The 11,493-nt window shown below is 39.7% G+C and overlaps 1 protein-coding gene across 2 annotated transcripts in view; it reads right to left on the reverse strand.

Annotated features, from left to right (window-relative positions):
- The window catches only part of Necab1 (N-terminal EF-hand calcium binding protein 1), a 165,212-nt gene that overhangs the window by 19,131 nt on the left and 134,588 nt on the right, over window positions 1–11,493 (reverse strand). For both annotated transcript variants that reach the window (XM_060386022.1, XM_021652365.2), the window contains exons 8-9: window positions 8,844–8,920; window positions 2,650–2,703 (exon numbers count right to left, since the gene is read on the reverse strand). In XM_060386022.1, coding sequence (XP_060242005.1) covers window positions 2,650–2,703; window positions 8,844–8,920 — 131 coding nt within the window. The remainder of the gene's footprint in view (window positions 1–2,649; window positions 2,704–8,843; window positions 8,921–11,493) is intronic.

Genomic DNA, 11,493 nt, shown 5'->3' on the forward strand with positions numbered 1-11,493 from the left:
CAGCAGGCATGTTTGCTTAGATGGCACCTGGAATAGGCACCTCCTACTACTTCCTGTTCTACCTGACTACACCCTCTATTTACTACAACTGTACCCTGATGATGGCCTCAGGAGTAAAATAGCTTTTCCTGTACATTGTAACTACATCTTTATTTTCACTTTTCTTTTCTTCCTTTTATTGAATGTATATTACAAAAAAAAAATCACATAATATATCCTGATTACAGTTTTCCCTCTCTCTACTCCTTCCAGGTACTCCCCACCTCCTTTCTCATCTGGATCACTAACGGGCTTCTAAGGGATAGTAATAAAAATAACACAATAAAATATAATAAGACAAAACAAAGACCATCAGATTGGAATTGGGAAAGACGAACAGACAGAAGGAAAAGGGACCAAAGGAGGGCACAAGAATCAGAGACCCACTCATTTGCATCCTCAGGAATTCCATTAAAAACACTGAAGTGGAAGCCGTAATATAGGGGAGGAGGACTTGGTGCAGGTCTGCTCAGCCCTGTGCACGCTGCATCCATCTCTGTGAGTTCATATGAGCTTGATCATGTTGATCAAAGTTTGTGTTTGTTTTGTTTTGTTTTTTTTTTTTGTGTGTGTGTTTGTGTGTTCTTTCTTCCCCTGTATTAGATATGTCTCCTTCTGAAAATGTGTACTTTTCTGTGATATTCTTTCTCACATTTTATTACTGATTCTAGCTTAATTATGTTTCTTTCTCATCTGCTTTCTGACAAGCAGCATTCACAAATTTATCCCCAGACCTTTTTACCAGACTGATACAGAGATGGTCCTTCAGTTTTTGTTTTTGGTGGGGTCATTCAAATGAAAGCTGCTTTTGCCTTTAGCAAGTGGCTATGAATTTTTTTTAATGAATGCCACATATTTACTCATTCTAGATTTGAACTCTAAGGACTCTAGAGTACTGGATAGTTTTGAAGTTTTCTTTTGTTTCTACCATCGCGTACTTTCTTTCCTTCTCCTTTCCCAAGAGCAAGGTGTATAAATACATTTTAAATTGGCTTTACTTTTACTGGCTATGAGGTATTAGACAAGTTACTTGCTTTTCTTAAGTCTGGATACATAAAATTGAAATAGTGGCACTTGTATCACAGAACTGAGGGAGACTACATAGTCTTATGGTTGGAACATGATCCAAGAATTTGAGAAGTTTGAGAGCGTGTAAGAAAACTTCGAAAAAAAAAAAAAAACCAAAACCAAAAACAAAAACAAAAAACAAAACAACAACAACAAGAGTCTTGTGACCTCAGTTTCTCTAAACTACCGAATTGTCCTTGGAATGTGGTCTGGAGGTCCTCCCAGCTGTCAATTTACTTCAGCTGCTGATATTCATTTGCTTGTATGGAAAAAACATGTTTTTGCCATGTGCAGCTTGCCCTTGTGATTGGACACTTTACTCAGGTGACTTTTCTCAACCCTCAGAGTATAAGTTGCCTGAAGCCCTGAGTAAAGATGGTGACTGCATAAGACTTTAGTCTGATTCAGCTTTAGGCTCTGCTCTCCAGATTCACACCGCCAGCCAGGGCAGCAAATATCTTGAATCGATTTTTTCTATGATATCTTACTTCCCTTACTTTGCAATGATGGGGAAATGGGTTTTAGGAAATAAACCATATCTTGGGTTTATCGTGATGTAATTGTTCAGTCCTCAGAAAGTTAGATACAATAATATCTTATATTCTATGTTTAAATGAGCCCACCAAATAATCTAATCTGTTCTCATGGTGGAAAGGTTTCACGAACAACAACAAAACGATTGTTAATTCACAGCCTCCCCAGCTACAAGTGCCTCTACTGCAGCACAGAGATGCTGCATTGACAATGTTACCAGCATGCTGAGTTCAGCACTGGACTCCTGGAGTTTGGATATAAATGTAAATCTCTTTGCACCTTACTTTCTATAAAACGAGGCCAATGCTATCTTTGGATATCAATTTGGATACCCATTTGGATATCTCGAAGATTAATGACTTGATCTCTTGGCATTTCACAGTCCCCAGATATAAGCTAAATGCTGGGAATACGGTAATATATGGGATTAGGTTTCAGCTTAGGCTTTTACAACCCTCAACTAGAGGTGTTTACAAAATGCCTTTAGGAGATGGTATCCTTCTCTGCTGGTCATGTTCAGTAATGCAATAACTCAACGTCTCATATGTGTATATTAAACTTCATTCAGCACCTTGTGCATGACAGGCTCGTTCACACAAGCAACTAGTGCCTAAGGTGAAGGATTAGGTCCTCACAAATCCATATCAGCCAAGCAAAACGAATAGGATCTTTAAACAAAGACCAAAGGAGCTTACTTGGTAAATTGCTGAAATTGTGATTTTCTAAAATCTCTACATGTACCGTGTTCCCAGGTTTAGTAACTAGTGACTCTAATGATGGGTTTATCATGCAGGTTTTTTTTTTCTTGTGCATTTCATGAAAATTTTATTCTTACTGAAAGCAAGAAATGACTCAATGATAATAAATGCCATGGTAAATCTAGAAAGAGTGAAATTTGTCTCTTCGTTACTTAGGTTTCAACTTATTACTGAGGTACTAGATTTTGAGGAAAGTAAGTCTTGTCTTCAAAGTATCTATTTCTGAAAATTTGAAATGGAAATTACTCACAGGTTTAGTGTTCTCTTCAATAACTTCTTCTTCCAGGGGCTCAAGTTTCAGATCCTTCAGTCAGAGGGAGCAAAAGCAGAGAAAAAGAAAAAGATGCCAAGTTACATAATGAAAGCAATCAGCATAAAACCATATGGTGGTTTTGTTTCATGACTAATAACAAACCCAAAGAACTTAGTTATGTGAAAGAAGATGAACTGATTCTCATTGCACAAAGTGAGCTGTTTTAATGAAGAGCTACGCTGTCATTATGAAGGATCAGTTTTAAGGAGCCATTTATGATGTGCTCCAGTTGTTACTACTGTTCTCTTCACATGTGCCACCACAGAGCAGAGGGGAGACCAGACGTGCATTCAGCCTAACTAGCAGACCGCTTCGCCGTGAGGATTGTCACATCTTCCCTTTCCTGGGGAGGTCATTGTGAACACTTGTCTACTGTAATAATCTTTTTATGTTCCAGCACAAGTTTTATTTACTCAAATTGGCGAATTGAAAAACAAAGGAAAATGCTACTAACATTTGTTATTATGAGTTTTCAATCCTTTAAAATCTCTGTGTGTGCCTGTATGTGAACACATGTGTACGTCACGGAATGTGTGGAGCTTTAGAGGAGAATTTGGATGTCAGTCTTCAAGAATGGAAGATTTTTATAGAGACCTTCAGGTCTTCCAGGTGATACATAAATTCCAAGTGAGGAATGGATGAAATGGTTCTCTCAAATAGCTAAGAAAAAGTTGTCAGTTTACATGAGACAGCGTTAAACTGGTCAGAGCAAGGCTGCTCTCCCTCACCTGTGGGTGGAGCTCTGGGCAAGCTGTTTATCATCTCCTGGATTCACTTTCAGGATCCCTTCTGCTTTAAATTCTTTCCCCCATAGGTCTCCCTCTAGCTGGCTTCTTCTTCTCTTTTAACCCAGTTTTAGTATAGCATCCTTTACACAGACATTCTCAGACCACTGTCTTTACGTATGTAACCTCTCCATCCATCCACACTGCTGACTTCTGGAATTCAGCTGTAGTTCACGATCTGATTTTATTTTGTCTCTTAGATTCTTTCTCATATTTTTGTCTATCTTTTTAGAGACCAGATGGTTTATCTGTTATATGTCTGTACTACTATTCTCAGAAATCTGCTAGGCATGTAGTAGGTAGCCATTGCAGAATCAACGAGTGGCTGGATGAAGGTCTCATCTAAATCATGCCTTTTCCAAAGGTAAAACTGTGTAATGAACAAGACTGTGAACCAAACATTAGGCAGAGAGAGAGAGAGAGAGAGAGAGAGCGCCCAGGTTTGAGGTCTCCATTGGATTTCTTCCCTCAGAGCTTGGGGAACCCCAAGGAAGAGGAGGAGAAGGAAGTGTGGGAGCCAGACGTGTCCAGGACACTGGGAGAGCATGGCCTATGGAATCAATTAAGCAGGGCTCATGGGGCTCACAGAGACTGAGGAGGTAATGGTAATGCCTGCATGGGTCTGTGCTGTGCATATATGCTGTGCTTGTTGGATTGGTCTTTTGGGGGGACTCTTGACAGTAAGAGTGGGGTGTCTCTCACTCTTTTGCCTGCTCTTAGGACCCTTTTCCTCATGCTGGATTGCCTTGCTTAGCCTTGATGTGAGGGTTTGTGCCTCGTCTTTTTGTATATTGTGTTCAGTTGATGTTCCTGAGAGGCCTTTTCTTTTCTGGGGGAGACAGGTGATGTGGGGGGAAAGGATGTGGGGGAGAGTGGAAGGGGGAGCTTGAAGGAGTGAAGGGAGGAAAAGCTGCAGCTGGATTGTACTGTATGAGAGAAGAATAAAACAACAACAACAAAGCACTCCCCCCGCCCCCGTGAATTGAATATCAGAAGTACAAGATGGAAGCTTGTGACTGCGCAATCTCTGAATGCATTTCTACCACTTTTCAGTTCTATAGTATCTGAAATAAGGGAAGAAAAGCTTTAATTATATGAGTGTGCCATCCTCAGTTATTCGTCTTATGGTGACCTGATGATTCATTGGACAAAGCATAGGCTTTATTGCTGTCTTTGCTTTGTTTAATATAAAAATGTCTTATTTTTTCTCACTCTATTTAAAAAGTGGCATGTGTGTGTATGCATGTTCTTGTCTGTGTGTGTGTAGACATGTGCATACCACTGAAGACCACCTTGAATGTTGGACTTCCTGTCCCACCTTTTTAGGCAGTGTCTCTTTAGTGTTTGCTGGTGCACACAACAGGCTCATGGCCTGTGAGCTTCCAGGAGCCCTTCATTCTCTACCTCCATGTATCTCCCCAGAGAAGCACAGAGATGCTTCTTCACTGAGCTTTTACATGGTTCTGGACGCTTGAACTGAGTTTCTCATGCTTGGATGGTGAACACATTAACCTGCACCACATTTTGTGGAGATTTGAGCACAGCATGATTAGAACGTCAGCTAATCCCCATCACTGCTCATGGAGCCTGGAAAGGACAGATCAGAAACCTGAAAAGCTTGTAGGAATCACAAATGTCATTAGCCTCCAATCACTTGGATGGAATTATGTTCAGTTTACAGTCTAGGAAGGATTATCATAAGCACATATTAGACAGAAAAAAAATCTATGTTCTGCCTTAGGTATACTTCCTTTTAACAGGGAGATCAAATCCAATGCTAACAACCACAGGAAACAAGGGAGTCAGCAGCAAAATGACAGGCACTTAGGCACTATTTGGCCATTGCATAGTTGTCCTCTGGAAATCTAATTCAGCACAGGACAGAATAAGTCACACAAGAAAACCGAGCCCTGTACTGCTTCACCAACTCGTTAAGACAGCTCATGCTGAGCGCCACACAGCCAGAGGCCCAGGCTTTCAGCAAAGCTCTTGGATGCTGCTTTCACTATAAAACCGTTTCATAGGAGTGGAGAGAGACAAAAGTCCAGGGAAGAAAGGGATGTGACAATACTTTGATTTAAAACAGAGGGTAAAAGTATTACTAAAGTTTAAGCCAATTTGGGGGGTGGGGTTGGGAAATAACTGAACAAATTTCATACACCAAGAAGAGACTTTTTTTTGCTAGGAACTTCAAAACCAGTTCAAAAACATATATTTGTTCTTCAAAACAGTCTAAACATATTTAACACAGGAACCCTTGTTTGGTTTGGGGGGGGAACCTGAGAAAACTCACTTCACCTTTATTTTCCGAGTACCCAGGGAGCACTCAGTCAGCTCAGGGTTTGAACCTCATCTGGGAGGGGAAGGAGTATTGATTACTTAAAGGGTGAGATCAAAAGATGACGTGGTCTTGGGTGAGCTGTGGGGTCATCCAGTTGTATTCTGACATTGAGGGTTAAGCAAGGGATTATCTGTTGGTGACCTGGCCTTACCCAGGGCACCTGGCTTCAAGGTCCTTAACTCACCCTCCTAGACATTTGTTCCAGAATCCAAGACCCTTAACTCACCCTCCTAGACATGCAGTCCAGAGCTCAAGGTGATAAGGGTTCAAAGGAGCAGGTGAGCATATGTAATTAATAAGGGCTTGGTAAGCAACTGGTTTTGTATTTTTACAACTTAGGCACCTTGGTTAAGATAACAGCAAGTTCTATATTCTTTACTGGCTTACCCGACAATTAAAATGACATTTGGAGGGGTGGGGTAGAAGCTGGTCGCCGAGCCTGGGACTATGAACTCAGCTTGACTCTGCTAACAAAATGGGGGAGCAAGATGGAAGAGTTGCTTTCAAGGTGGCTGGGCTCTGGTGATGGTCTTCTTTACCCCCTTATGCTTCCATTGGGTTTTCATTTCAAAGCCGGATCCTGTATTTTCAGGCCTTCCAACATCAGGAAACTAATATTCACAGCCACTATTTTTTGTTTAGACCCAACTGACAATTCAGTTCTCAGAAAATGGAATGTTGACTTGCAACATGCTTACAGCTCATGTGTTTGCTCCAGTAGGAGAGTGATGCCAATGAAGGTGCCCTGACTGAGGCCTGGAGCTATCGTGGCTTGCATCCCTCTGATTTAGCTCTTCTTGTACAGAAAGAACCTTGTTTTCAGCATCCTTGCCCATCTTCAGACCCTGAGGTTTTACCTTAGTTGTGTATGTTAGCTGTAAGACCTAAACTGATCGTTTGACCTCTCTTACTGACACTTATATACCTTGCCTATTGCACCTTGACATTGATGCACTTAGAAAGCCAGCCTCCTTTCTCACTGTACCTCAAAAATGGTCTGTCACTTGTTTCTCCCATTTCTGTGAGTGGACTCTGATAGGCTGAAATCCTCAGACTCTTACGTGAGTTCCACCATACCCATCCAGTGGTGCTATTAATTTCCCTTCTTATCTTGGAAGTGTTTCATTTCTGTTCTCTTACTTAGTATGGGCCCACCTCTGTGTTCAGGTACACAAACTTGGAATTGTTGGAGAGGACTTCTTCAGCTCTCAGCCTAGTCCTTTCTTGTTTTAATCCATTTTGATCTCGATTTAACACAACTTGTATCTTTCTGCCTGTTTTTTTTTTTTTTATCAAAAGATCTTATGTCTTTAATTACTAGTGAAAAAAAAATTAAAAAATGTGTCTGGTTGTTCTCCATACCAAATCCAAATCCCTTAGTCTGTTAGTTAATGCCCCTCATGACCAGGCACCAATTCATCATGCAAACTTAGTCCTCACTGCTTCTCTAAGTGAAAGACTCAAGCTGCTCCACTTTCATGCCTTCACTGTCTTCTTTAATGAATTTCTTCTTTGTTTACTTTACTTTATATAAAATGTTTGTTGATTAATCAATCAGCGTTTATTCCACCTTTAGTGTCAACACATTTTCCTTTCCATGAATTCTCTCTTCTTTCCCTGCAGTGTTCTGACATTGTTAGAATGTTCGCCTCACTTTTTCTAAGAAGCTAGCATGTCTCCCTAACAACCGCAGCATACCTTCCCCTTTGGAAATGGAATCATAGGCAGAAAATAAACAGACCAGACTCACTGAATACATTAATTCTAGCAGGCATAACCCAGGAGACTGCAGCTCTTGTTAGCTAGACATCTAGAGACACTTCATCTCCTGAGTTCCTGAATTCATGCCTTAGAATATCTGTTGATTCCCTGAGCATTTCTATACCGTTCCAGAAGAAACTTCCCAATTTTATTAAATTATAAACATGAGTTCTATTACTTATAATTAAACTCTTAATTGAGTTGTCATCATTTAAATTATAACTTACATCCTCTCTGAATATAAAATCCTCCCAAACACCCAGCTCATGGAGACCATTCCTTCGGGTAAACATCATATTACAATCTTTCGGCACATGTCAGAACTTACTGAGAATTATGGATGAACTCAGTTCTATCAGTCATTTAAAAACCTTCTTTTACCCTTCCTCGTTTATTTGCACAGCTATACTATGGATTCTTCAAAACTCAGGTTTTCTGCCAAGCAAAAATATGCATTATTTGTTGCCCAGAAGTCACAGAAAAGATGTTTTCTTATTGCTCGACAAAGGTTGCTTTTACCACTAAAGCTGTACAAGCAAATACTGTGCCAATATACCGTGACAACACTGACACATTATACAAGCTGCATTACTCTATCAAAATATGCCATTTATGCCAGGTGGTGGGAACACACGCCTTTGACCCTGGCACTTGGAAGGCTGAGGCAGGCAAATCTCAAGTGAATCTTTGAGTTCAATACCAGCCTGGTCTACAAAATGAGTGCCAAGGCTACACGGAGAAACCCTGTCTCAAAAAACAGAGCAAAACAAAAAGATAAGTTATTTAGGAATGTACAATGTAGATCCAAAGATGTCTTCATCATATCCCCTCTTCTTCACTTACTCGTCAGGCTGAACACTAAAACTGTCAGTATGTTAGTCTCTAGAAGTTGAGCAAAGAATAACATTGTCCCTTAATTAAACTAAAGGATTCTCAAGACCTCACTTGTATCTCTTTCTCTGAGATGGATTAGCATCATTCAATCATAGCCTAAAGAGTTTGTTTAATTCTTAGCCCTGGACCTTATTTTAAATTTAACTCTGAGCTTTCATATTTGTTTAAAAGATCATACAAACAACCCATCAGAAAACAAGGCCTCATAACTACCAACCAGACATCCACAGAGCCAGTTAGATGTTGAGCATGATTCTATGCATGAGGCAGCCAAGGCTGATATCCAGCAAGTGAGGAAACTCGGTCAGAAGATCTTGCGAAATAGAGAGGAAGGAAAAGGAAGCACCTACCTTCTTTTCCAGTCTATCAATTAATTTCTGGAGTCTGTTTATCTGGGTCATCCACTGGTTGTCCTCTTCTAACAGAGCTTGGAAGGGAATCACAAGTGCAGAACGTTACATTTTTAACAACGTAGAATGCTTAGTTATCTGTCCTTCTGCCCTGAAGGAAGAATGCAGCCTCACTGATTTTTAAACACATTCCTAAAAATGTATAGTGAGTGATTTCTAAGTAACTGAATCACAGAGATCCCTGAATCACTGGCTTTTTTTCCCTGTAGAAGTTTTTTTTTTTTTTTTTTTTAATGTTGTTTACTGTCCTGTCCTGTGAAGCTCAAGAGAACAACCGGTCTTGCTGAGCCATTTTGATTCTCTCATGAGAGAGTTTTCTTTTGAAAAAGAAGGAAAGCACCAATTCTAAACTCACCTGTAAGGCAGGGGCAGGAACAGATAAAACCAGACCCTTGATAAGGAGCTGCGGTGCAAAACAAGTGTAATATAGCAAGGTAGCTGGTGTTGCCCCTCCACTGACTCCCCTGGAATTCACATGTTCTTTAGTCATGGCACGGGGTTGCAGAGTGCAAACGGGAGCCTGTTGCTCTAGAGTCATGTATATGAAATATACTCATGTGTATATGTGGCTGTAGTATGTGCTAAACGTGGTTATAGGTATAAAAGTGTATATATTTACACATGCATACAGAATATCTGCATATCTGGTACCATTTAATATATATTAAACTGGCAAAGTGTCAGGTGCAGTTTCAGCTCTCTGAAACTTTGGAAGTAGGCTTGCCTTTCCTCCTTCATTCCAGCCCCAAGCATGTTTGTTTCAGAGCACCCTCCAAGGTTCCTTGTCTGGAGATGAGCTGGCTCTCTAGCTTTGTTGCAGGGAGGAACTAGAACAGCAAAACAATTCAGGAGTAAATAACAGTATATCCCTGAGAGGAGCTGGCAGGTAAACTATGGCCAACAAGTGTTGCTATTGTTTCTCCACAATATAAGAGAGCCTGTAGTGAGAAAGAGACGCCAAAATTTCAGACACAGGAAGCTCACTCTTGAAGAGAACTCCACATGACTGCCTCAGCTTCCCAATTTGATGATGTCATCTTTATGTGTTACTATTGGTTCTTTTATTTGGAAGCCTCACCAAAGGGAGTACTCTTCTGGGACTATACAAGAGGACCTCCAGCGGGCTGCCTTGGCAGGGCTTTCTCAGTCAGTTTCTGTGGGATGCGTTAAGAGCTTGTTTTTATAGCATGCTCTCTCTCTCCTCTCTTTATTCTTTTACTTTAACTTGCTATGTACTTGGTAAGCTCATTCATCTAACATTCAAAATTTGGCTGTTATAGATCATTCTCTGGACTGTACAGAAAGCACCACTTTAAACACTGTATAAACACTACTGGTATTATCACTATAACTATTACCATGTGAAGATGCAAAAGAAGGCATTATGGTCTGAGACCTTGAATGGCATCCCAACTTCCGGTGTGCTGATAACAGCTCACACAAGATGTCTCATAAGTGCTTGTTAAAGTTGTATTAGATAATCTTTCTTAAAATGAAGGCAAAATTGAATTCACAACTCTAAGTCTTGCTTTAGAATAAAAAGAAATGAAAAAAATGTAATCAAGACTTAAATTATAAAGAGGTACCATTCCCATATAGAAACACAGTAAATTCCATTATTATTTAAGATTTCAAAAGTAATGCATAGTGATTTTTGGAGGAAGAAATGCACCAACAAATTATAAAGTAAAAACAAATATTAGCACTGCACCAAAAAAAAGTGTCATCAGAAATGAGAGTTGTTTTGTTTTGTTTTTTTTAAAGAAAATAACTTTAAATGCAAAAACCAGTATGTTTACTTTTTAATTCACAAGTTAGGTAGCATATTTCCAAGCTGGGTTATTGCCTACAATCAAAGTTCCTGGGAATTGTAGTTTTATCTCTGTCTTCTTGTCCAAGCACTAATCAGTCTTTACCCATCTTAGCATCTAAGATTAGAAGTGATTCATACACTCAGGATAACATGACCATAATTGACTAATTTTTTATTTTTCTAAAAAAATTGCATCACATCTCTCTCATCAATCAATCATTAATCGATCATCTTTCTATCATCTATGTATCTATTCATGTATCTATGTATCTATGCATCTCTGTATGTATGTATGTATGTATGTATCTATCTATCTACCATCTCAACATGTCATCTGCTTTTCATCTATCTATCATCTATTATCTATCTATCTTTTTATCTAGTATGTGTGATAGATAGATGATAGAAAGATAATAGATGATAGAGAGATAAATGATAACAGATGATATATGGAGAGGTGAAAGAAAGAAAGGAAAGGAAAGGAAAGGAAAGGAAAGAAAGAAAGAAAGAAAGAAAGAAAGAAAGAAAGAAAGCCAGTGTGTGTGTCCAAGAATGTGCTTGCATGCAGGGGAAATTCATGCATTTCAAGGCACATGTGTGAAAGTCTGCTGACAACCTGTGAGAGGTGGTTCAACTATGAAGTTTGACTTTTTACCATTGAGTTCTGGGATCAAGTTCAGGGTATCAGGTTCAGCAGCATGCACACTTACTCATGGAGACATCTCACTCACTGGCCCTGTGTTTTCTAAGTGGTTAAAATGGAAGTGATATAACCTA

Source organism: Meriones unguiculatus, chromosome 6 (genome assembly GCF_030254825.1).
Source record: "Meriones unguiculatus strain TT.TT164.6M chromosome 6, Bangor_MerUng_6.1, whole genome shotgun sequence".
Lineage (NCBI taxonomy): Eukaryota > Metazoa > Chordata > Mammalia > Rodentia > Muridae > Meriones > Meriones unguiculatus.